At 38.8% G+C, this 23,218-nt stretch overlaps 2 protein-coding genes across 5 annotated transcripts; one reads left to right on the top strand and one right to left on the bottom strand.

Moving 5' to 3' along the window:
- The first annotated feature begins 220 nt into the window (after positions 1-220).
- Positions 221-2,128, top strand: LOC136264737 (E3 ubiquitin-protein ligase TRIM71-like). Its single transcript, XM_066059512.1, has one exon. It carries the CDS (start codon positions 221-223, stop codon positions 2,126-2,128), a length of 1,908 nt encoding a protein of 635 aa, XP_065915584.1.
- Positions 2,129-11,488: 9,360 nt separating this feature from the next.
- On the bottom strand, positions 11,489-13,146 carry LOC136264999 (uncharacterized). 4 transcript variants are annotated; one of them, XM_066059763.1, is made up of 5 exons: positions 12,692-13,146; positions 12,462-12,613; positions 12,356-12,412; positions 12,070-12,300; positions 11,489-12,010 (listed from the first exon to the last, which is right to left on the bottom strand). In XM_066059763.1, the coding sequence occupies exons 2-5, from the start codon at positions 12,564-12,566 to the stop codon at positions 11,945-11,947; spliced, it is 459 nt and encodes a 152-aa protein (XP_065915835.1). In that variant the 5' UTR covers positions 12,567-12,613; positions 12,692-13,146; the 3' UTR covers positions 11,489-11,944. The 4 variants fall into 4 exon arrangements, 3 of the variants coding, with proteins under 3 accessions (XP_065915835.1, XP_065915834.1, XP_065915836.1); XR_010705334.1 differs by lacking the exon at positions 12,692-13,146 and having other exon boundaries at positions 12,352-12,412; positions 12,462-12,634; XM_066059762.1 differs by lacking the exon at positions 12,692-13,146 and having other exon boundaries at positions 12,462-12,634.
- Positions 13,147-23,218: the final 10,072 nt, after the last annotated feature.

Here is a 23,218-nt window from a genome sequence, read left to right as displayed (position 1 = left end):
CATTGAAAATTTGACTTGTACATTTTGTCACAAGCTTTGCATAGATCCACTAATCCTCCCATGTTTCCATGTGTACTGTAAGGAATGCACAGGAAAGAAAATATTTGGCAAGATACCGTCGATACTTAGCTGCCCAGTATGCAAAGCATCATTCGCAGAATATGAAATTGTATCAATCCCTGCAGCAGTTGGTGCTTTAGAAAAAATATTTCTTATGGAAATGAAAATTGATTGTGATAGATGTTCTGAAGGTTATCCAGCTGTTATGTGGTGTGCAGATTGTAGAAAGACTTATTGTGACACCTGCAAAAGTATACATGAAACGTGGAGTGAATTTGAGTTGCATAACACTGTTACAATTCAAAAATACTTAGATCGTCCAAATGAGATGTTAGAATCAAGAGAAGTATCAGAAGCTTGTAAGATACATACCCAAATGAAACTGGACATGTACTGTGAAACATGTAATCAATTGATTTGCGATGATTGCATTGATGACCATTACAAACATCATTATGACTTTGTTGATAATGTAATGGAGACAGTGGGAAAGGAGCTGAAGCAAATTCTAAGTTCTCTGGCAAAGTGCTTAAAGGAAGTGAGAAATACGGTAGCAGTAATTGAAGATCACGAGCAACAAATTGACGGTGTAGACAAGCCCATTACTGAAAGGATACATAATTTATATAGTGAAATGTTCAAAATGTTAAGGCAACAAAAAGAAAAAAGAATAGAAGATATCAGAAAGTCTTTTAAGGTATCACTTATGGCAAGTAAAGAAAAGGCAAAGCATATTGAGTCCCAACTAATGAACTGCCTAAATTATTCTTCAAATGCAGTAAATGATAGACAATTGCTTTTGCACAATAAATGGATAATTAGCAACGTAGATAAAGTTTTAAAACAAGGTCAACACATTATAGATCTTCAATATGAACAAAATGAATTATTGGAAACTTTTGCAAGTCGTCCTACAGTTGTTAGTCATTTTTCATTGCTTACTGACAACGATTTTTTGCTTCTTCCAACCCACATTCCTGAATGTTTTCTGAATGCTGTAAGAATTGGGTATTCAGTAAAATTAATGGTCACACTAAGTGATAAATATAATTTGCCTGTAATAGACCAGTCAAGACATCTACAAATTCACTGCAACAAGGAAAACATAATTCAGAATGTACAGATAGAAGAACAGTCTGATGGACTCTACTATATGTGGTATATCCCTAAAAGAAAAGAAGATCATTCTGTATCAATTTATTGGAGAAACCTTCCATTGATCAGTAAAGAAGTTGAATTGTTAGGAGACTTCATCCGAGATATCAACATAATTGACAAATATGGACCATCTACATGTAGCAAGCTGTTGCAAATGCCTTACCTTTTAAGTAAAGGATTTAAAGACAAAGTTGTTGTCAATGATGGTTCTACCAATCAATTGATTGTGTATGATCAAAATTTTAATTTTTTGCATGTGATTGGATTGGATGAGAGCTTCAAAGGCATTGCAGGAATAGCTTTACATAAAGAATGTTTGTTTGTTGCTGATCAGCATCAAAACCTTGTTGTAAAGTTAGAGCTAGATGGAAACTTTATTAGTTGTTTTGGAAGTTTAGGCACATCGAAAGGCCAGTTTCGGTCACCGCATGGTCTTGTGTTTTCTCAGTCTGAATATTTATTTGTATGCGATAGATACAACCATAGAATTCAAGTTTTCCGAAATGAAAAGTTTGTTTACTGCTTTGGAAAACATGGCAGTGAGCCTGGTGCTTTTAACCAACCTGTTGATCTGACATTAAACAATAGTGAAAGTCAATTATTCATCACTGACAATTGTAATAATAGAGTCCAGGTATTTTCTCTGCAAGGAAAATTTCTTTCAGTATTTGGTGACTCCTTGAGTGCTCCCATCACTTTGCAACATCCAGTTGGGATTTTCTACACACCAGAAAATTACTTATTAGTCAGTTCATATGGCACTGACTCTGTGTTGATTTTCAAAGAAGACGGAAGCCTTCATTCATCTGTTAAGGATACACAAAAGTTCAACAGTCCTTGTGGAGTAGTAATGATAAATAGGCAAATAGTTATAGCTAGTCATCTTAAAAATAGGCTGATCATTTTTTAACACACACAGTTACTGATTTGTGTTCATAGATGCCTGAATACATACATATAAATACATACAGAAGTAGAGTAAATTATAATAATATTATGGTAACAATATTACTGTATTCCATACAAAACTATGTACCTTAATTGACAGTTCTTTCTTTATAGTGTGCTGTTACTATATATTTTGTTTAACCCATACTGGATACACGCATGCACTATAGCATGCATGTGTACATTGAAGCTTAGCGTTTTGATTGGAGAGATGCTCCTTATTGGTTTTGATAGATTGCTAATCAAAAGCACACTGAATACTCACAAAACATCAGAAATTGCATATTTACAAGGACTGACTCGGCATTAAATAATCTTCCTGTTACCTGTACAAAGAAAAGCTTGGTTGGTAAATTTCCAGTAGTTTCTATGGGCATAGATAGTATATACTACGTACGAGTACGTAATATATAATACCTATGCTATGGGTACTAATGAAAGCCGGAATGGAATCAATCGGGATGCGTGCCAAGTTTAAAACAGATTGTGTACTGTTTCCAACTGTCACACAATAACTAGAATCATGCTAGAATTAGATTGTTTCTGTTTATAGGCATGCTAGTAATCGTTCGCTCGAAAGTTCTATTAAATGCCCACCACGTGGCAAGGTTATGTAAATAAAATCCATCCAGTTTAGTTCAATCCTGATGTAGAAGTACTTCCTTACCATTCCAAAAGGTAAACTACTGTAGCATTTTCATGTTGTAACTAGAGAATAAGGAGCGCCCCTATTTGATCGCATACACAGTTTAAATAATTTATTGTCAACTAGACACGAAATCAATGACAAGCACAACTAACACAATGATACATCTCAGTCTATTTATATGTCAATGCTCCGGTTATCATCCGTATTCTCTATCTCCCCCCAAGTCTGTATCATAATCACATGGTAGAGACTAATTTAATAAAGGATGATATCTTCTGAGGTTTGCCATTTAGGGGGTTGTCTGATCTGGGTAGAGCGCCGCAACTTGATTGGAGAGGTCTGTGGTTCAACAGGCGGCTGTGGTGAAGTCTCCCGTCTGGGCTGGCTGTGGTGAGGCCATCAACTGAGGTGAAATAATTGGAGTTGTTGAGGATGGTCTTGGTGACAATGTAGGAGAGTAACTTTGTGGAGGGATTGGGGCTACTGGTTGATCCTGTTCAACAGGAGGGGAGGTCGATATGTGCACCTCAGGTGAATTGCCTGGAGAGGAAACATCAGGATGGATGGGTACATCATCAGTATGTGTAGTGGAGGTTGGTGGTGACTGATCAGCAGAGCAGCTAGGTGGCAGGTACTTCAAGTCATCCAGTATCGATCTTCTCCTATCAGGTTTATACACAGGAGTGTATTTTCGTAGAAATTTACGATTTCTGATAGTAATTCTGCCTGAACCATCCACTCTAACAACATACTGATGATACTGACGTACTTCAATGACAATTCCAGTTTTATCCCATTTTCTGGGGTGATTACCAACCTGATTCTGAATCCTTACATGATCCCCGACAGACAGAGGTGGAAGGCGTCTGGTATGCTCTTGCCATCTTTCATGATTGGCTATGTGATGCTTCCTCAGTGCTGCCTCTCTAGCCAGTAATGACTCTTTCCACACTGGATGTGGCTGGTATTTGCCAGGTAGGATTGGGATGAGATCTTTGATAGGTCTGCCAAATATGCACATTGCAGGAGATAGTTTGGTGTCCTTGTCTGGAGTGTTGCGGTATTGCAGAATTGCTTGTTGGAACTTGTCCACATCAAGGTTATCTTCAGGTCCAACATTGTCAACAATTAGTCGCTTGATTGTTTTGACTCCAACTTCTGCTCTGCAATTGCTGTGAGGAAAGGCCACTGAGCTAAGTCGGTGATGAACGCCCCAACTAGATAAAAACGATCTTGTTATGTGGGAGACAAACTCAGGCCCGCCATCAGAAGACAGCTCATCTGGGATCTCATAAGTGGCGAATGTCCGTCGAAGTACCGCAATGAGGCCTTCTGATCCATTCTGCGCCCTTTCAACTATTGGCCAATTGGAATATCAGTCCACAATGACAAGGTAGTTCATTCCCTGTTGGTGAAAATAATCAGCACATATACATTGAAAAGGATACACTGCAAGAATTGGTGGTGTAGGTGGCAAAGCAGGTTGGGATGGTGCCATCTGGTTACAGTGGCTGCAATTGGCCCTAGTTGCTTGAATGTCGTAGGTGATACCCGGCCAGAAGATTGAAGCATCCGCTCTAGAAATCATTGAGGAAGTGCCCTGATGCGCTGCATGAAGAGCAGACAAGCAGCATTGCCGAAGAGATGGTGGAATAACGATTCTATCTTTGTACAGAATTACACCATCTATACTGTACAGATTCTCCTTAAATTGGTGATAGTCTCTAAGCTGAGATGGTAGCTGGCATCTTTGGTCTGGCATACCATCTTCAATAATAAAGAGTAAGGAATGCATATCTGTGTCTGAACTTGTGGCAATGCGGACTTGATTCCAATCAACTATTTGAATGTCCTCAAGTTGAGCAGCCGCAGAATGCCTCAAAGCAGCCTCCATGTCATCTGATGGTAGTTGATCATCACAAAGTACACCTGCAAAAAGTTGAAGAGGAATGTTAAGTCCCGGAGACACGAGAGAATCCGAGGTGATGTAGGAGATGTCATCATCTGATAATTCCATCTTGGATGGGATTGGGTCACCAGAGGGATACCTAGAGATAGCATCGGAAGCTCTGTTCTTGATTCCCGGAATGTGTACCATTTTAAAACTATAGCGGAGAGTTTTTTCCTTAAGGTTACGTAGTCGAGGATTGCTTACTTGATCTAAAGATCTATCTCCAAATATCTTCAATAAAGGTTTGTGGTCAACTGCAACCACAAGATTATCACATCCCAAAACAAAGTGCCTTGCCTTGTCGAGGGCATCCGCCACTGCCAGGGCTTCTCCCTCAATTGGTGCATAACGGGATTCTGCAGGGTGAGTGAATCTACTGCTGCCCACTAGGGTGATCTTCCATCCCTGACGACAACAGAAGAGGCCAATTGATGGGCACGAGCAGTGCTTCTGAAAAAGCCAGAAGCCTATGCCATGCCTGGACCAATCTGTAGCAAGGCAAGTTGGTTTGGTTTTGTCAAAGATCTTCACCCCATCAGAAATTTCAGAAACAATCACAGTTTTGGACTCCTCAAATAACTGATTAAGACTACCATCCCAATGAAACGGTGCGGCTGGTTTGAGCAGATTTCTAAATGGGAGCATCCGTTCAGCCATGCTAAAGGCATATGCCACTTGATTGAGTAGGCCGAACCATGATCTAACATCTGTAATGTTTCTAGGTGTAGGAAACTCCACAATAGCTCTAAGGTATTTCTTACAAGGGCGAACCGTATCACTTGTTATCTCAAATCCAGCAAATTCCACATTGTCTTGGGCGAACACAAACTTCTCTGGGTTGAGGATGATACCATTTCGTCCACAGATGTCAAGCCATTTGGCTGCTTGAAAGAAACAGTCATGGATAGTGTCTGACCACAAGAGCGTATCGTCCACACATTTAGTCTTCTGGGGGAACAATGCTACAACCTCATCGTAGCACCTGGAGTAACCATCCCCTGAAGCAATGTATCCTTGAGGTGCAATACAATATCGGTACCTGCCCCACGGAGTGATAAAGGTGGTATAATGACGATCATCAGGGTGAAGAGGAACACTGTGATAGCCATTCCAAGCATCAAATACGGTTTTCTTCTTTCCGTGGGGAACAGATCTAGCCTGATGAAAAGGAGATTGAGTATGGTGAGTTTCCCGAGTGGCATGACTGTTGAGTGGTTGAAAGTCAATGGTCCTCCTAGGCTTTCCATTCTTTTGGCACAAATGACCATTCTGTGACACCAAGTTACTGGCTCACCAATGGGGACAGGTTCTAAAACACCCAGCCTGACATCTCTGTCCAATTCTGCCTTAACGTCATCTTGCCAATGAATAGGGACCGGTATTGGTGAATGATAGGCAGTTGGTTTCGCCTTGGGGTCAATCATTAGACACATAGGTGGTCCCTCCATCGTGGGCAGAGGTTGATGTTCACATGTATTAAAAGTGCTGGGGCCATAATATTCTAATAAGAATTGCTTGAGCTTCACTATGTTTTCTTCGGTGGCAGCACAGGGGAGGGTGGTGGGGAGAGGCGGCAGTTTGGTTCTCCTCGGACAATCACATTTCAGAGAAGCCACTTCCCAAGAGGAACTGGTATGGTCAATACTAAGTACCTGGTGATCCACCCGGGGAGGTATCTCACCTACAATTGGAAATTGAGTTGGTATAATACCCAAGTCCACACAAGCTTCCCGACTAAGAAAGAACTTATCTGTATTGTTGGTGATGTAAACCATCTGTCGAGTCACCCTCTCACTACCTGATCGGTCCCTCCCAGATAGCCTAAAAATCGTAGCACCCAGAATCAGGATGTCACGATTGTCGGCAGAATGCATCCGCATGTTAACCGGGATGAGATCCTCACTGGAAAGTCCTGACTTCTCAGCCAGCTTGAGCCCTGCCAAGCAACTCTGGCACCCTGTGTCTGCCATGGCATCAATTAGAATATTGCTTGGTGAGAAGGATAAGTGAAACCCAAAACGTTTGTAGTCATCCTTCTCCACTCTCACTGATAACCTGACAAATGGCTGGGGCTTTGATGGGCGCCGCAACCATTTGTTTGATGGTTGATCATAAACATGATGATCTAGGGAAACAGATGTCAAATTATGCTGTATTGTTAACTCACATAAGGCGTCAAATATCGCACTCTCATTAGTGGTATCCACTCTGACCTTGACTTTTGCTCTGCAGACACTTTCAAAGTGATGGTCCTTGCCACAATGGCTACAAACTGTGCCATATGGTGGGTATTCTCTATGTCTCAGACGTGCGGGTGCACTTTTTCCATGACCTCTCTTCCCACAATATGAGCATGAATCCTGCTCCCTTGGTGATCTCTCCGCAGCGTCCCTTTTCTGATGCTTATATGTACTGCCAGCAATGGCATCAGTTGCGTGTGGCAAAAGGAGCTGGGTAGCTGACCTCTTACCAGCTTCCTTAGCTTCTATAAATCTAAGCATATGTTCAAAGGTCATGTCCTGGTTTTTATCACCCAATAGATCGAGCTGAATCTCAGCATCTTTCATACCCCGGCACAACACATCCCGCAGTATGGCTTCAGTATAACCTACATGAGTGTCACAATTTGTAAATTTTTGTATGAACTTACATACACTGGCCTGCCCTCGAAGTCTAGCTCCAAAAGCACGAATTGGTTCACCTCTGTCTTGTTTCATATTGTGGAGCGCCACTCTGGCCACCATAACGTTATCCCTGACTGCCAGGGTCTTCACAGCCGCAAGTACCTCTTCTTCTGACTTTCCCGTAAGAGTTCCTCCAGCATTTTATTATTTATTATTATTATTATTAGTGCTTTACAGTGACCAGCACTGAAGGTCTAACAGCAACATGTGCTGCAGCCTTAGGATTACCTAACCTACAAGGACTTAGACCTAGTGACTTGACTTAGTGACTTAACTTACTGACTGAATAAGGTGTAACAGAAAAGAGGCCAATGTAAGGAAAAAAATCCCTCCAACCCCAGGATTCGAACTGCAGGTCACCCAATGTCTAGTCGGGGCCACACTCAGTCTTCCTCCAGGAGGGATGGATTTTCTTCCTTAAACTTAAATTTCGAGTAAGGTCCCTTCGTAGTTGGTCGTCGCAGCATTCAAGTAGTTGGATCACTTTGTCCACACCTGATAGGTTAGTCGCTCTCACATAGTCGCTCCATCTGGACTGAAAATACTGCCATTCTTCCGTCGTTCCAGCAGACGATATACACGAGCGTTTCACCTTTTCAGCTTTCGCCGCAGGAACAACAGGGTGGGGTACAGCATGGACGCTCGCATGTGTTGTGATAAGGGCAGCAGCCAACACAGGGTCCACATCCGGCGTTTGGTACACGCAACCTTCAATTGGGCACCGGATGGCAGGCATCTCTTCACAATAGCGATGCTCTTTAATTGGATCAGCTGACCTTTCGACAGGTAGATTGCCAAGCTTTTCGTCCCGGTCTTGAGGAAGCCAGTCGCCAGACAGCCGTCACCCTGAGCGTTGAGTTGTGCTTGTCATAGAGAATAAGGAGCGCCCCTATTTGATCGCATACACAGTTTAAATAATTTATTGTCAACTGGACACGAAATCAATGACTGACAAGCACAACTAACACAATGATACATCTCAGTCTATTTATATGTCAATGTTCCGGTTATCATCCGTATTCTCTAGTAACGGTATTCAAGCCTTTTTGTACAAGTGTCGCTGGTTTTCTGAAGCGACTATAATTCTACCATTACTGGCAGCGATTTACGAGAGTTAGCAAACTGCATTATGTTATATTAACAGTTGTGATAATGTACTTGTAATTTAATATTTTTGTTTTGTTTTGTAATCGTTGTTTTTGTTTGTAATTGTAATTACTTTTCTCCCTTGCCATGCCCACGTTGGTATCACTTGATCACCAGCCTTGTGGTCGCATGTGACCGAGGGTTACTGAATTTGTAAATGTATATACATGTCTCATTTATTATGATGGTTTCAAAAAAAAAAGTGCTTCAGTACAAAAAATAGGTTAACAGCTTAGTTAAATGATCGTTGTTCAGCTTAGACACATTCTTGCAGTGGGCATTAAATAGAGCCGTAGAGCAAATGTTTTCTAGCATGTCTATAGCAGAAGCGAATTAATTCTAGCACAATTCTAGTTACTGTGTGAAAGTTGGAAACTGTGCACAATCTGTTTAAAACGATTTTATTTTTTTAACTTGTGCACGCCCCCCCCCCCCCCCCCCCCCTCCCTATTGGTTCCGTTCCATTCCAGCTTTCATCAGAACCCAGTTTCTATATAATTATTATACTATTATATCCATGATAGATCTAGATCTATAAAACCTTATTTCAGTATAATATGTGTAGCAAAAGATCTTACTGTATGTTTATGTATCTTTAAGTCTATACAGGCTATACTACTATTCTATTCTACTATACTACTATTCTCATGTGGTTGAATACAATAGACACCATGTGTTTTGTTGTCTGTAAGCTCTGTATATATATGCCTGCAAAGCTACCACTCTCCTCTCTTTTTATATTATGAACCCTTGATATTAATTAGGGCTGAAATGATCATGGTTTTTTAGTATTCGAGTACTCTCTAGAGTTAACGATCGAGTACTCAGAAATACTAGCTACTTGTAGTCATATCCATTTGTGTACCAACCTTCAACAGTTTACAGCTTTTCAAGTAACAGCTTTTCAAGTAACAACAATAATACACACACTGTATAATTAAAGTGCTGATATTAGTGTCCCTGACAAAAAATTATGCCAATCAAACTCTACAGCCTTCATTGTGTCACTCCCTGATGACAAATACATCATGTGCGTGAACTGGGTCATGTGATCTTAACAAGTACTCCAGTACCAATTTACAATCTGAGTACCAAAATCCTTAACAAGTACTCACCAAGTATTAGTATTTGTTTTAGCCCTACTTGATATGTATATATGTATGCTACATGATGCTTAGAATTCAGTTAACTAAATGGAGCACTTGTATAGCACATATAAAGACTCTATAGTGTTGGGAAATAAATCAAATATTTCATTATGATTATGGTATTTTATACACTGACATAAAGTGGTATTTTAATCTAGCATCACAATGAATTGTGACTGGGCCTGCAAAAATAGGGCATGTGGGCACATGATTTTTGCCTAATTTTTCAAAATTTCATCACTCATAACTTTTTGTACCATTACGCTATTGCAATGCAATTTTCAACATTTAATTGGCTTTATGATGCAATCTACAGAATGCAAAATAGTGTATTCCAATACTGAGATATGACCTGTTATGTGAAGAGGTGTAATTTGTGCCCACATGCCCTATTTTTGTAGGCCCGGTCACAATTGATAATATACCACTGTGTATGTGACCAGACTTGCGAAAAGGGATCTTCCACACACATCTAATTTGCTAACTTAAAACTTTGGCGACTCATAACTTCAGATTGGTATGTACATAAGCTATTGACTTGATATTTGGTCAGTGATAAGTACCAACATAGGTAAATGGATGAAGAAAGTTTCAGCTTTGTATGTTTTTCAAAACCCAAGGTATGGTCTTTCAAGTTCATAGAATTTGATGTGTGTGAAAGACCCCTTTTGGCAAATCTGGTCACATATACTGCAAATACTAATTGATTGTAAGTTGAAATTGGTATAAACATTACAAGAAAGTCATTCCAAAGTATTTTGTCAGTGCAAGTTGCAACTTGAATATGCTGTTACGCACCCTTTGTAAATATTATGATTTTTACTTCCGGCTTCAGCTTATTGCTTTATAATGCCAAAGACAAGTATTATTCAACAACGTAACCTCAATAATTCCATTTATACCATACTGATTCTTGAAGTTCTCAATATCACCCATCACCAATTACAATTATGAGCATGCAATTTTCAATATATAACTCTGTAACTACGTAATAAGCATGTGTTCCTAAAATATCAAGACTCACGGTAGTGAGGCGTGCGGCCAAGAAACTACAAAGCGCATGCCCAATTAAAAGACTCGTGGCCACTACTGTGAGTTATTTACGTGTAGGGACGGTTTCACAATATTACCCCTGAATTATGCAACAGCTCTCAATAGGTTCGTATTGTGTTACGTAATAAAAAAATCTTTTTGTAGTAGTAGTAGTTTTCTTGCGACCGGTATTAAACGCGTATTTAGACATATTTCGCTTTATTTCTCAACCTTGTGTTACACCTAGCGTCACCTTATACCAGTCAACTTACCCATGTTTGTACAGTCCATCTAGCACTGACATTATCTAATCCTGGTTTGTTCATATGCGTATTTCTTTGATCAAACCTCTAATCCGTACAATAAGTTTTAAAGACATGATGTGGACACAAGCCCTAATGTCTGATAAACAAGTTGTAAAAGCATGTAGAACCATAAGTTCCCTAGGGAAGGTGTTTTAAGCAGAAATCTTTTAAACTCCATTTAGTGCCACACCTCATGCGTGCGTTGATAATTGGCAGATATCTTATAAACAAGTGTGAAAGCATCAAGAATGTAGTGTCACTAGAGAAGGTGTTCCAAGCATAATTCTTGTTGCCACACCACGCATGGTGTATTGTGTGTTCTGGTGGTGTTCAAACCAGCTTGTTACATAGCATTACCCACCCTAACAGCAAGTAGTCACTCCCATCGTGGCTTTCGTCATGCAAGTCATTTAATTAATATACATGTTACATAACAAAATATATTACAGTAATTGTTTGTGACATTAACAATAAAATTCTGACAATACAATGGGATATAGTGGAAACTGTCTAAGCCAGTCACCTTCGGGCCAAGATTTCTTGGCCTTAGTGGTCCGCATAATATTATGGAAATGAATGTGCACGTGTGTAGCCATGATAAATATGGTGCCATTTCTGGTCTAGTAAGAAGACAACAGATTACAATATTACCAAGCAATGAACCAATAAAGCTGATATGTGATGTTGGTGAAAAACAGCTCTCCATGTAGCTAGGGAATTCTTGTAATAAACTTCTCACGGGAATTTAAAGCTGGTCTTTTAAAGAGGTGGCCTTTCTGTACAGGTGGCCACTAAGACAGGTTCCACTGTAGTTAGTCCCATCGCAACTGTACACCTCATCCTGGAAATTCAGAAGATTGTAATCAACTGAGATATAATGCCAAGATCTTATCAGGCTTCATCGTCCACATACACTTGACAATTGAGAACTAAAGAACACACATAACATTATATAATTCCTCTGTCTATACTAATTACTCCCCCGAACCTTGATCTTTACGTATGTACCACTGCTAGTGAGAGAACCGCATGCTATGACCAAGTACCCTGTGCCAATACGAGCATGGTCAGTGAAATAAGGACAAACAAGATGGAACAGGTTCTTGAAAGCACTCAACTCATTTACAGTGCCAGACGAGGTAGCAGCCGTCAGCTGTTGATAAAAAGTATGAAGAAATGAGACCGGTTTCCAGAAGAAATGAGACCAGTTTCCACAAACCTAAACGAATGTAAATATAAATTGTATACTGGACACTCTCAGTATACTTACTTACAGATGTTAGCAATAAGAAGAATTTCCTAGAACTGAGACCAAGTCTGTAATTCCTACCCTATTAAAAAGAAAATGAATAAAAACACAATCAGGCTTAATGTACTTACAGCTGTAAGTATAATTAGAAGATGACGTTGAACAACTCCGTGAAAAAAGAACAAAACTGTCCACATGTGGTCGCTACCAGATTCTTTAAAGGAAGCAGCTGCCATTGAAGGAAACTAACACTGCAGATGTTGTACACTGACAGCCTGTAGAACTAAGAGGTTCAACAAGAAACTGGACCACTGAAGAGATAATATACAAAATCATAAGAGCAGACCATGCATACTCTTACCGTTGATGGCTGATGAACTGTGTCCTCTCGTCATCCGCCATAAGCTGAGATAACAGGATATAAAACATGTAATACGTACACAGCAACACCAAAGTTGAATCATTTACAGGCCATTGTCATACAATACACAATAAACAATTTAATACGGCTAAACCTATCGTACAAGCTATCATTTTAGTCTAATACTTACTCATCAGTCTAGAGCTGTTTTTGATTGCTGCCATCGAAGGAATTGTCCACTTGGCCGTGCCACTTCACCACTGGCTACAGCCAGCAGGGATGTACAGTTGTGGTCCATAACTATCATCGTGGCTCATTGGACGATGGCGACGATGGCGCCGATCGCGCACACTCTCTCCGCGAGATACACCGTCATATCACTCACATTTACAACCTCTGATACAACAATAGCGACAAAGATGGCGACTTAATTGCATCTAATATGCATGCACACACCACTGACCCTTTCAGTTTTAAACAAGCATTACTACGAACTTTTGCAGGTGTGCTAACTGTGCAAGAAAATCTAGATTTGTATGAATCTTAGATTGAATAATCAATTTTTCTGGTATTATATGCTTTGCCATATGAAAATGCGTGCGTATGAAATTATCACAATAAACTGAAGCTAGTTAGCTAGCTATAGTGATTAACAGAAGTGTAGCTACTTATTGTAAAATCATCATGACTTTGTTTGGTACAGTAAAAAAATCTTAAGTCACATGAGATGGTGAAGCTAAAAATAATGAGATCTGATGGTGAAGCTAAAAAGTTATCACATTTAGTTAAGTAAACAAAGCCATACAAAGAATGTGTATTAAACTAAAGTATAATCTGTTTCCCATAATATAAGATGGGGTTTATACTAAACTATAAGATAGTTAGTATAATGCAAGACTATACTGAGATTATTTGTATAGTTTAAGCCATTAGATATACCATCTTATATTCCTCTTTTTTCACAGTGAATACTTAAAGCTGTTTGGTCTGTACGAGTACACCTTATTGACAATCCATCCATGAGATATAATTTCAAGCAGGAAAATATTGGTACTTGCTGCTACTCAATTTGGTACCATCACAGAAGTTTTCAGCTTGGTCTCAGTGAACTTGCACTAGTCAGCAGACGTCTGATAGTCTAAAAACCAATTGCATACACGCGGTCAATCAGTGTGAATACATGTGGCACTTTATATTATTATTATTATTAATAGACAAAAATTGCTTGGCAGTACAAGACTGTCAAGCTAGGCCGCAGGCCTTTGAGAGTGTCCATATCTTGTTGTTCTCCATAAATCATCAAGATTCTTCTTAAACAATGCTACGGTTGGTGCAAAAATAACATCTGCTGGAAGAGAATTCCACAAATTAACTACTCTGTTGGTGAAAAAATTATGCCTCACTAGCAGCCGAGATCGAAATTTAAAGAGTTTAGGCCAATGAAACTTGGCTACCAGTTTCTCGCTCAGATTTTTGAAAATTTGATGCGGGCGGGCGGTTATTATTCATTATTTTCCAAAAGCACAACACACATTCCAAACATGAAAATTTCTGCCAAAAAACAGTAAGATCTACATTGGTTACTCCTGTATTAAACAGCTAAAGTATGTTACTTATCCATATTCAGCTATTTCTGTAACTCCTAAACAAGTGATGTTTCCATTAGAGTATAGCTGATTGTTCTATTAGAGTAAAAGTGACTGCTCTATTAGAGTATTTGGATCTGAAATACCAATAATGAAATTCCGTGTGGGTATATCAAAAGCATGCGGGTGATGATGTGAAACTGCTAATCAAGTTTCATTGGCCTTACAGTACGTGGTGACCTCTGGTGGTATCCGTATTACTCAAAGTGAAAAATGAGGTAGGGTTGATGTCATAGTAACCATTCAATATTTTGTAGGTCTCAATTAGATCTCCTCTTTGACGTCTACAATACAGTGAATATAAACCAAGTATCTCTAGACGTTATACATTATAGCCTCATTTTTTTTTCACTCCTTCTTTCGTTACTGAACCTCCACTCCTCTTTTCGTTACTGAACCTCCACGAAGAGCTGAGGACATCAGTATTCTCGCCGGCGACTCTTTAATATCCACTCGACGCTCTTCTTCAAGCGGTGTAGACTCTACGTATCTTAGTTTCAAATCAGTTAAGTACGCTTCGCCACTCCATTGAAATCCAGTATATTTAGTAGTATTCAGTCCTCTCAAGACATGGACTGCCATCAATAATTAATGTAAACCACGTATCACGTGTTTTCACTTGAGGTGTTACAGGGACTTTCCAAGAGATTTCCCCTAAATAGGCCACGTGATCATTGTCAGTCAAGTGGAACTTGTTCTTGGCATAGATTCTCGAGAGTCCATGTTCTTGGTTATGGCTGTACAATGCGGTACTCGTACTTTAATGTATTTTAGTGTTTAATAATATTATACTTCTCCCTCAAGACATGGACTGCCATCAATAATAATATAAATCGCATATCAAGTGTCATTCACTATTCACTTGAGTGTTACTGTGCAGGGTCTTTCCAAGGGATATCCCCTAAATAGGTCACGTGATAATTGTCAGTCAGGTGGAACTTATTTGTTTCCATTAATGCACCATGGAGCTTGTGTTGTGGCTTTCATTAATTGATCATTATGCACATACCATGGTGCAACAAAGTTTATAACAAATTGCTGGAATGCGGTTTGTGGTTTGCTGGTATGAGCTTGTGTTGTGACTTTCAACTTTTGTAACAGATTGCTTGAATGTACATATGCATGTGGTTCGTGGTTGTCAATGATTGTGTATATGAGTTGGGGTTGTTCCATAGAGCTTGCACAATATTCAGATGTCTGCATGACAACACAAGGTTAAGTGAGACCTGTAAAATAACAAGCAGGCACTAAATTTAACCTTAAATTAAACACACATACAACTAACTTGGAACATCAGTTGCAACACCAAAGACACTTGCTTGGATATCCTCATGGCTTAACTATGGAGTGACATGAGTAATTAACCAACACTAAACAGTATCTACAACACAATTTTCTTTTCTGCAATAACTTTTTAGCACCAAGTAAAGGCACTACCATCTCTCCTACAAGAGCATTTCACAAGAGATGTGATATTAACTTGAGTACAACCAATATGTGGTGTATGTTTGTGAACATGTGTGTATAGTGTTTGCGCATTTTGTGTGCGTCTTGTGCTTGTATATAATGTAAGCGTGTGTTTGTATGTATGAGTAGTGAAATAAACTTGCAACATTGAATCCTAATCATTCAACTGTGTTCTATACATTCACCCTTGCTACATCCTAAATTAATTCTTTGTAACTCTAATTGGCTGGTAATTTGGCTGCCTTTTTTTCTGCAAGTTTATAATTGTAGTAAGTTGTATCAACTTAACTTTTATTCTTGGCCGCTTCAGATACCACCTGTTTTGGTTGCCAGTTACTTTTATTTACCTGTTCTACAGCCAAGGTATTCTTTGGTAATCATAGTCAGTTGTAGTAACATTATTGATTCTTGGCTGCTCTAGATATCAACTCCTTCAGTTACCCATTAATTTCATGGAGTGTTTTTCTACAGCTTATCTGGGTTACAGATACTTGTAGTTTCTTGGACACGCCTTTTTTACAGCTAAGGTATTTTTGGGGGGGTAGTAATATAATAAAATATATATATATATAGTTGACCTTGCATATCGCCATGATCATTAAGCAACAGCCTATTATGCTGGCATAATTTTGAGTATAACAGGTGCTTTGAAGCATCAAGCATAATGCTAGCATAATAGGTAATATTTTCTGCAAGCTGTAAACAATACATTGTAGTCAACATGCTACGTACATAGCATTTTATGGTCTCACGTAGCCAGATTACCATTTTCCTACTTTCCGTTCATACACAAGTCAAATCCATGAACAACTACTTCCCTGCTATTGTGTGGGCTGGGCAAATGTTTCATTCTCTGCTGACCATGTGCATAGTTATCCTCAGCAATCTATGTATTTGTGACCGGATCTGTGAAAAAGGGGTCTTATAGCCGTTCCAATTGCATGTACTTGGCTATCTATAACTTCACTTGTGAATATGATACCAGCTTGATAGTTACAACATGAGGAGTTATGATTAGCCAAACTTGGGAATTTGGAAAGGCTATAATTAAGACCCCATTTTGTAAATCCGGTCAAATTGTTGTAGCAAGAATGTGTGTGTACTGTTGGTTGTACATATGTCCAAGCAGAACTATACATCATGTAACAGATGCGATTACTCGGCAAATGGTGTAAAAACAAGTCTTTGAGTTCACAGGAAAAACAAAATAATATTGATATCATCATCATCATCAATCATCATCATCATCATCAATCATCATCATCATCATCATGAACTCATAACAGTTAAGAGACAGTCTACAAACTAATAATTATAATAGCAGTCAACCTTCAGCTCCCTGAGATAATATCAGCTAAAGCTGCCTATATCACATGCCAGTACCAAATCAGTCAATCAACTGGACAGACTCAACACACAACTGACAGAAAAGTATTAAATATAATTATACACAATTAGTGACTGTATTCCATGTATGTGTTTTACTGTGTGTTTACTGATGTGCTAATAATGATTGTCCATGAGAGCTAACTGCATCTTGTTGTGGTTAATTATAAGTGTCCTACAGATCCAGGTGTCTTTTCAATAAGACACCAAGTTTCTTCACAAAGTATAAGCCTCTACACATCAAGTAAACTCTCCATACCATTGTCTGACAGTATAAGGTACTTTAAAAATAGGATCATTCCCTGAAGTGCAAATTTAATTACTACTTTAGTAGCAATAAATCAACATGGCTGAAGTAAGGGTTAAATTTGTACTTTCAAGTTATCATATAATCCCTCCTTCTTAGTCGTAATGTAGAATAGATATTCTAGGAGATTTGATATGTTGCTTTGTAAGTAGATTGGACAGTAACATTTGACAGAGTTCCAGTTTTCAGATTTAAAGGTGTGTGTGTGTGCGTGCGTGTGTGTGTGTGTGTGTGCGTGCATGCGTGTGTGCGTGCGTGTGGGTATTATCTTGTGAGTTTTCCAGTAGTCAGGAATTGTAGCATATCTTAAAGACATTGAGTAGAAATGGTAAAGAAGTTTAGACAGTATGGTGAAACAATAATTTGGTAAGTACCGTAGGTGCAATATTGTCGACTCCCTTGGATCAACGTAAACTATAGCTACCCTCATGCAGCTTCACTGATATTGATTGTGTTTTCAATGAATCAGGAATGTTTGAAAGTGTGTTGATGTTTGGAGATTCCACGCTGTTAGGTGTAAATACTGAATGGAAATAATTATGTGTGCTTTGTCAGCAGCTATCTCCACTTGCTCGGTTGTTGTCAGAATGGAATAGACTTACTTTTGGTAATGTCCGGTCCTTATATGATTATAAATGATGGAGGAGTTATTGAATGTGTAACTGTTGACAAGGTTGGACTCATATGTCTATTTTAGCATTGTTGCATGGATTTGGATCCTATAAGGTTATTTCTGAGTTTTGATGGTGGTAGTGGCATTATGTTCAGTGTTGAACAACGTCTATATTTGCAACGCAGAGTTCAAAGGCATGTTTGATTTCAGTGGTGTACCATTTGGGCTGCGATAATAGTGAATTTTGATTTTTAAAATAAAAAGATTGGTAGTGGTTACTGAACTGAAAATCAGTTCAATATTTCCAGGGTTATTGTACCGACAGTCATATGACACCTACGAAACAGGCTATGAGAAGGGCCAACTAATTCCAGTCAGCAAATTACACAGTAGAATGATCAATTATATGAATCTAGCTAAAGAGCCAACCAACAGCTGGTATTGACCCAACAAAACTGAATGTTTTGAGTACTGAGACATGTACAGTGAGATAACTCAACGACATATGTAGTAAGATCACTCAGTGGATTACATTGTCAGTATTACAGTGGGTGAAAATTTTACTGTACAGGAAAATGTATAGTACTTTTAATGTGCACGTGGTGTGTTTGCATGTTCAGTTGAGGTATATACTTGACATTAAATTTCTGTGCCTAGAGGTATGCTGAGTTACATCATACCTGTAAAAATGTGTCTGCATTTAATGACAGTTTGTTTGTCATGAGTTCATTCTACATGTTGGCAAGAACTGTCATAAGGGTATTTAACACTGGTAAGGACTACTAAGGATGATAAATTTTGCTGCACTAGTCTGGCCATGCTGTGAACATAAAAATATAGCATACCATATCGACAAAATTTGGCAAATTTGGTGAACAAAAGGAAATTCACCAAACTTTATACAGTAGCTATATGCCAATCTTTTCGTTGTTTATGGTACTTGACTTGCAGTCAGTTGGAAAAACGTAGAATGAAGAATCTTTTAGCTCTTCAGTTGTCATGCGGTCAGTACAAGCACATTCATATTATTAGAATAAGTAGCTTTTTAGAAAGCTAAGGGTTGTACTGAAGGGCTTCTTTCAGTTGGTACATAATGATGAAAACCATCTTCAACTGACATAAGTCGGGTATGCTATGTTACCCAGACCTTTTCGTTCACACAAAGAGTTGGGCGCTGCCATTAATACTCACTTGTGGTGTTGGTCTGTTAGAGAAGTGGTCTTGTTTGGTGATACTGGGGTTATGGTGTCCTGACATGTGTTGCATTTGTAGTTACTCTGAATGGCAGCCAAAATGTACTACAAAAAAAGCCATTACTGCTTCATGCATTATTTTCAACCACTCAGTTTGGTAATCCCTGATTGCTAGGTGCTTTAATCTAAAGTTCTTACAGTGAGTATTGAGAAACAGGCATCACTCCACCCCTACTATACAGTTAGCAGATGTTGTGAGTGAATGCAGGGGACAATTTAACAATGAAATTGACACAGTGGGTTCTTGAAGTATGCAGGCTAACCAGTGGTATACATGTCCTTCTGGCCATGGGTTCAAGAGTATTGTGATTTTATAGGTTCTAATGGATTCTGTGTTGATGTGAATAATGTATTGTGCTTCATTTAGAAAATAGTTGAAGTCCTCAAGCTAAGGTGCAACATGAAAGTACAAAATGACATACACTTGAGCACACTTTAAATAAATATCCAGACATAGGCGGCTTCAGAATTTTTCATGACTGGTTTCTGATCAGGAGCATAGCTAAACTTTAACTGAAGACCAAAAATAATGGTAATGACTTGCTGAAAATGACTGCCCTCCACTAACTGATAATTTACATGAAAATCCACATAGCTCACTACACTGCTTCTCAGAATACTGTGACTGCTCTATTGATGATGATAAACATCTTATTGATTATTAAGACAGTATATAGTATACAAACAGGGGCCTAGACTCAGGGGTTACCATACACTGATAGCCAAAGGATCAGTGCAGGAGCAAGTAACTTGTAATACTTCACATTTATCTGTGTTAAATGTTATCATCCATTTATTAGCCCACTCTTCAATTTGTAACAAATCCTCCTGTAAGAAACGACTATCATCTGTAGTATGTATTGGTCTATAGAATAGACAATCATCAGCAAACAAGCCACAAGAAGATGATACACAATCAGGTGAGTCATTAATGTAAACTAAGAATAATAAGGGTCCGAGGACAGTGCCCTGGGGCACTCCACTAATAACATCGATGGGTGATGATTGAGAACCATTACAAGTAACATATTGAGTGCGGCTGCTCAAAAAGGATGAAGTCCATTCTAAGATCTCATGACGTATTCCATAATGCTGCAGCTTATGTAAGAGATAACAATGTAACACCTTATCAAATGCCTTAGATAGGTCAAGTAAGATGGCATCAGTTTGAGTTTTCTGGTTAAGGTTTGACACTAAGTCATGAACTGTGTGTAACAATTGTAGCTCAGTAGAGTGTTTGGCACGAAAACTGTATTGACACTTTGAGAGTATATTCAGACTATTCAGATGTTCCATAATATTAGTGTGTACTATTCGTTCCAGAGTTTTGCAACACACAGATGTTAATGAAACTGGCCTATAGTTTGTAGGGTTACTACGATTGCCCTTCTTAAATATAGGGGCCACAGAGGCTATTTTCCAGTCGTGTGGAACCTCTCCTTGTTTCAATGATGAATTAAACAGCAATGTTAAACTAGGAGATAATTCAAATGCCATCTCTTTCAATAGCTTGGGAGGGATACCATCTGGACCTGTAGCCTTGAAAGGATCGACTTGTGTCAATAGGGTATATACTTCTTCAATAGATGTTTCAAATAATGGAAGATCAGGGTATGGGCTAGGACCCAGGTGTGGAGCTGGTGAATCATTATCATGAGTAAACACTGAGGCAAAATGTTTATTTAATACTTCTGCTTTATCCAAATTATCAGTATATGTAACCCCTTCGCTCTGTAACATAGGCACACCACAATTATCTTTACGGAGAGATTTAATGTAACGGAAAAAATTCTTCTTTCTTCCACTTCTAAATGGGTTAAACAGTGATCGAGTCATGTAAGAATTACGTGCATTTCTGCATTCTCTCTGCATCTCCTTTTTAAATGATTTATAATGTAGCCAGTCTGATGGTGAATTACTTACTTTAGCTCTTTTGTAGCACTTTTTCTTCCGTCTACCAAGTTGCTTAATATGGCGATTAACCCAAGGCTGTCTGTTACTATTTGTCACCATTTTTGATGGGACGTACTTATCTAGCAGGTTTAAGAGCATAGATTTAATATGAAACCATAAGTGTTCAATTGGAGTATCAATACAAAAATGATCAGTGAACCATGCAGTGAACCTTGTCATCTCAATACTCATCTCTTGGAAATCGACCCTGTTCCATAAATAACGCTTACGCTCACTTTCTTTGTGGTAAACTACCTGTGTCATAAAAGAGGTCAAGACAGCTTCATGGTCACTAATGCCAGGTATAACTTTACAATAGTTAATAAGAGATGGTCTATTAGTGAAAACGATATCAAGAATGTTTTCATTTCTAGTGGGAGTACTCACTAGTTGGGTAAAATAACAGTCATCTACCATTTTGAGAGTTTGTTGATTAATATCCAATGGGTATCTGTGCGAAACGATAGAATGACTGGTCCACTCTATGTCTGGTACATTAAAGTCACCAGCACAGAAAATAAACGAGTTGGGTCGTGATGCTGTAATGTCACAAATACTATTACATAGATTTTGCTGATATTCAACATCTCTGCTAGGCGGTCTATACGCACCAATTATAATAAGTTCCTGACCATGAGACAGCTGCAAACTGACAGCACACACTTCACAAGGTGTACCAATATCAACAGGTTTGCTGGATAAGGTAGTGCTAATACCAATCAGCACTCCACCATATCCATCTTCACGATCTTTTCGGTACAGTTTATAGCTCTCGGGCATAATTTCATTATCAAGGATTGATGAATTGAGCCAGGTCTCGCAACCAATCACAATGTCAGGGGTGTGATCGTCTAGCGTCTCCCAAAAACTTTCTTTTTTACTCAAAATACTTTGTAAATTAATCAGCAAAAGATTCAAGGAATTGTTAGAGTTTAAGTTACTTTGATTGTCAGAATCCACTAGGTCAGACGAGTCAAGGTCACTGTTATCTTCTAAAGAAGTATTACTAAGTTCACTATACAATGTATCAGGATTACTAAACTGAGTATCCGAGTCACTAATAATAGTGTCATCATCTGAAAGTAGACAATTATTAGTTTGATTAAGAAAGTTGCTAACAAAAATTTGGCTTAAATTAGGGGTATCAAAAATATCCTCTCTAATTTGACCTCTGTCAGGTACACTCCTCATTAAGATCAAGCATGATTGGGGTTACTGATTGCTGTAGAACTGGTTGTAACATTGGCTGAGTTCCGTGTTTTGGGTTACGATCTCTTCTAAGCACAATTTCACCATTAAATATTGTTAAATATTTCTCACCCCTTTCTCTCCTTTGCTTTAGCTCTTGTACTAGTTTCTTGTGCTTCTCACACTGAAATTTGGTCATGTCAGTAGAGACATAGATATTCGTATACTGGGAGTGACGTCGGAGGTAGTAGGAGTGGGAAACTATAAATTCTTTGTGAGACAAATTATCCAAAACAATAAGTAGTGGTCTAGCCTTTTCTTCAGCAGGCTTGCCCAATCGCAGGATCTTGGTAACTTTTATGCCAATATCAAAGACAGTTTTGCAGAGGTCCACAAACCATTTCTCATCCTGTGATGGACTTGTTTCGGGTAGGTTGTAAATTATCACATTATTCCTTCTGCGTTCTCTGTCATCTAACTCTTTAGCAACCGTAAGGAACGTTGATGCTGGTGACTCAGTTTGTATGATAGGTGGACTGACTAATTCTGAAGCTGTCTCGACTTCACTATATAGAACATCATTTCTAGACTTTAAGTTGTCAACTTTCGTGGACACTTCAGAAATTAACCGGTGTAAATTAGCTTGTTCAGCTTGTAATGTTCTTAAAGAAGGGAGGTCGACCTGCTGGTCAACGTTGGCGTAGTGGGCATGAA

Source organism: Dysidea avara, chromosome 8 (assembly GCF_963678975.1).
Source record: "Dysidea avara chromosome 8, odDysAvar1.4, whole genome shotgun sequence".
In the NCBI taxonomy this organism is placed as follows: domain Eukaryota; kingdom Metazoa; phylum Porifera; class Demospongiae; order Dictyoceratida; family Dysideidae; genus Dysidea; species Dysidea avara.
Note: the sequence above shows the minus strand (reverse complement) of the source record. Positions and strands in the feature narration are given on the sequence as shown.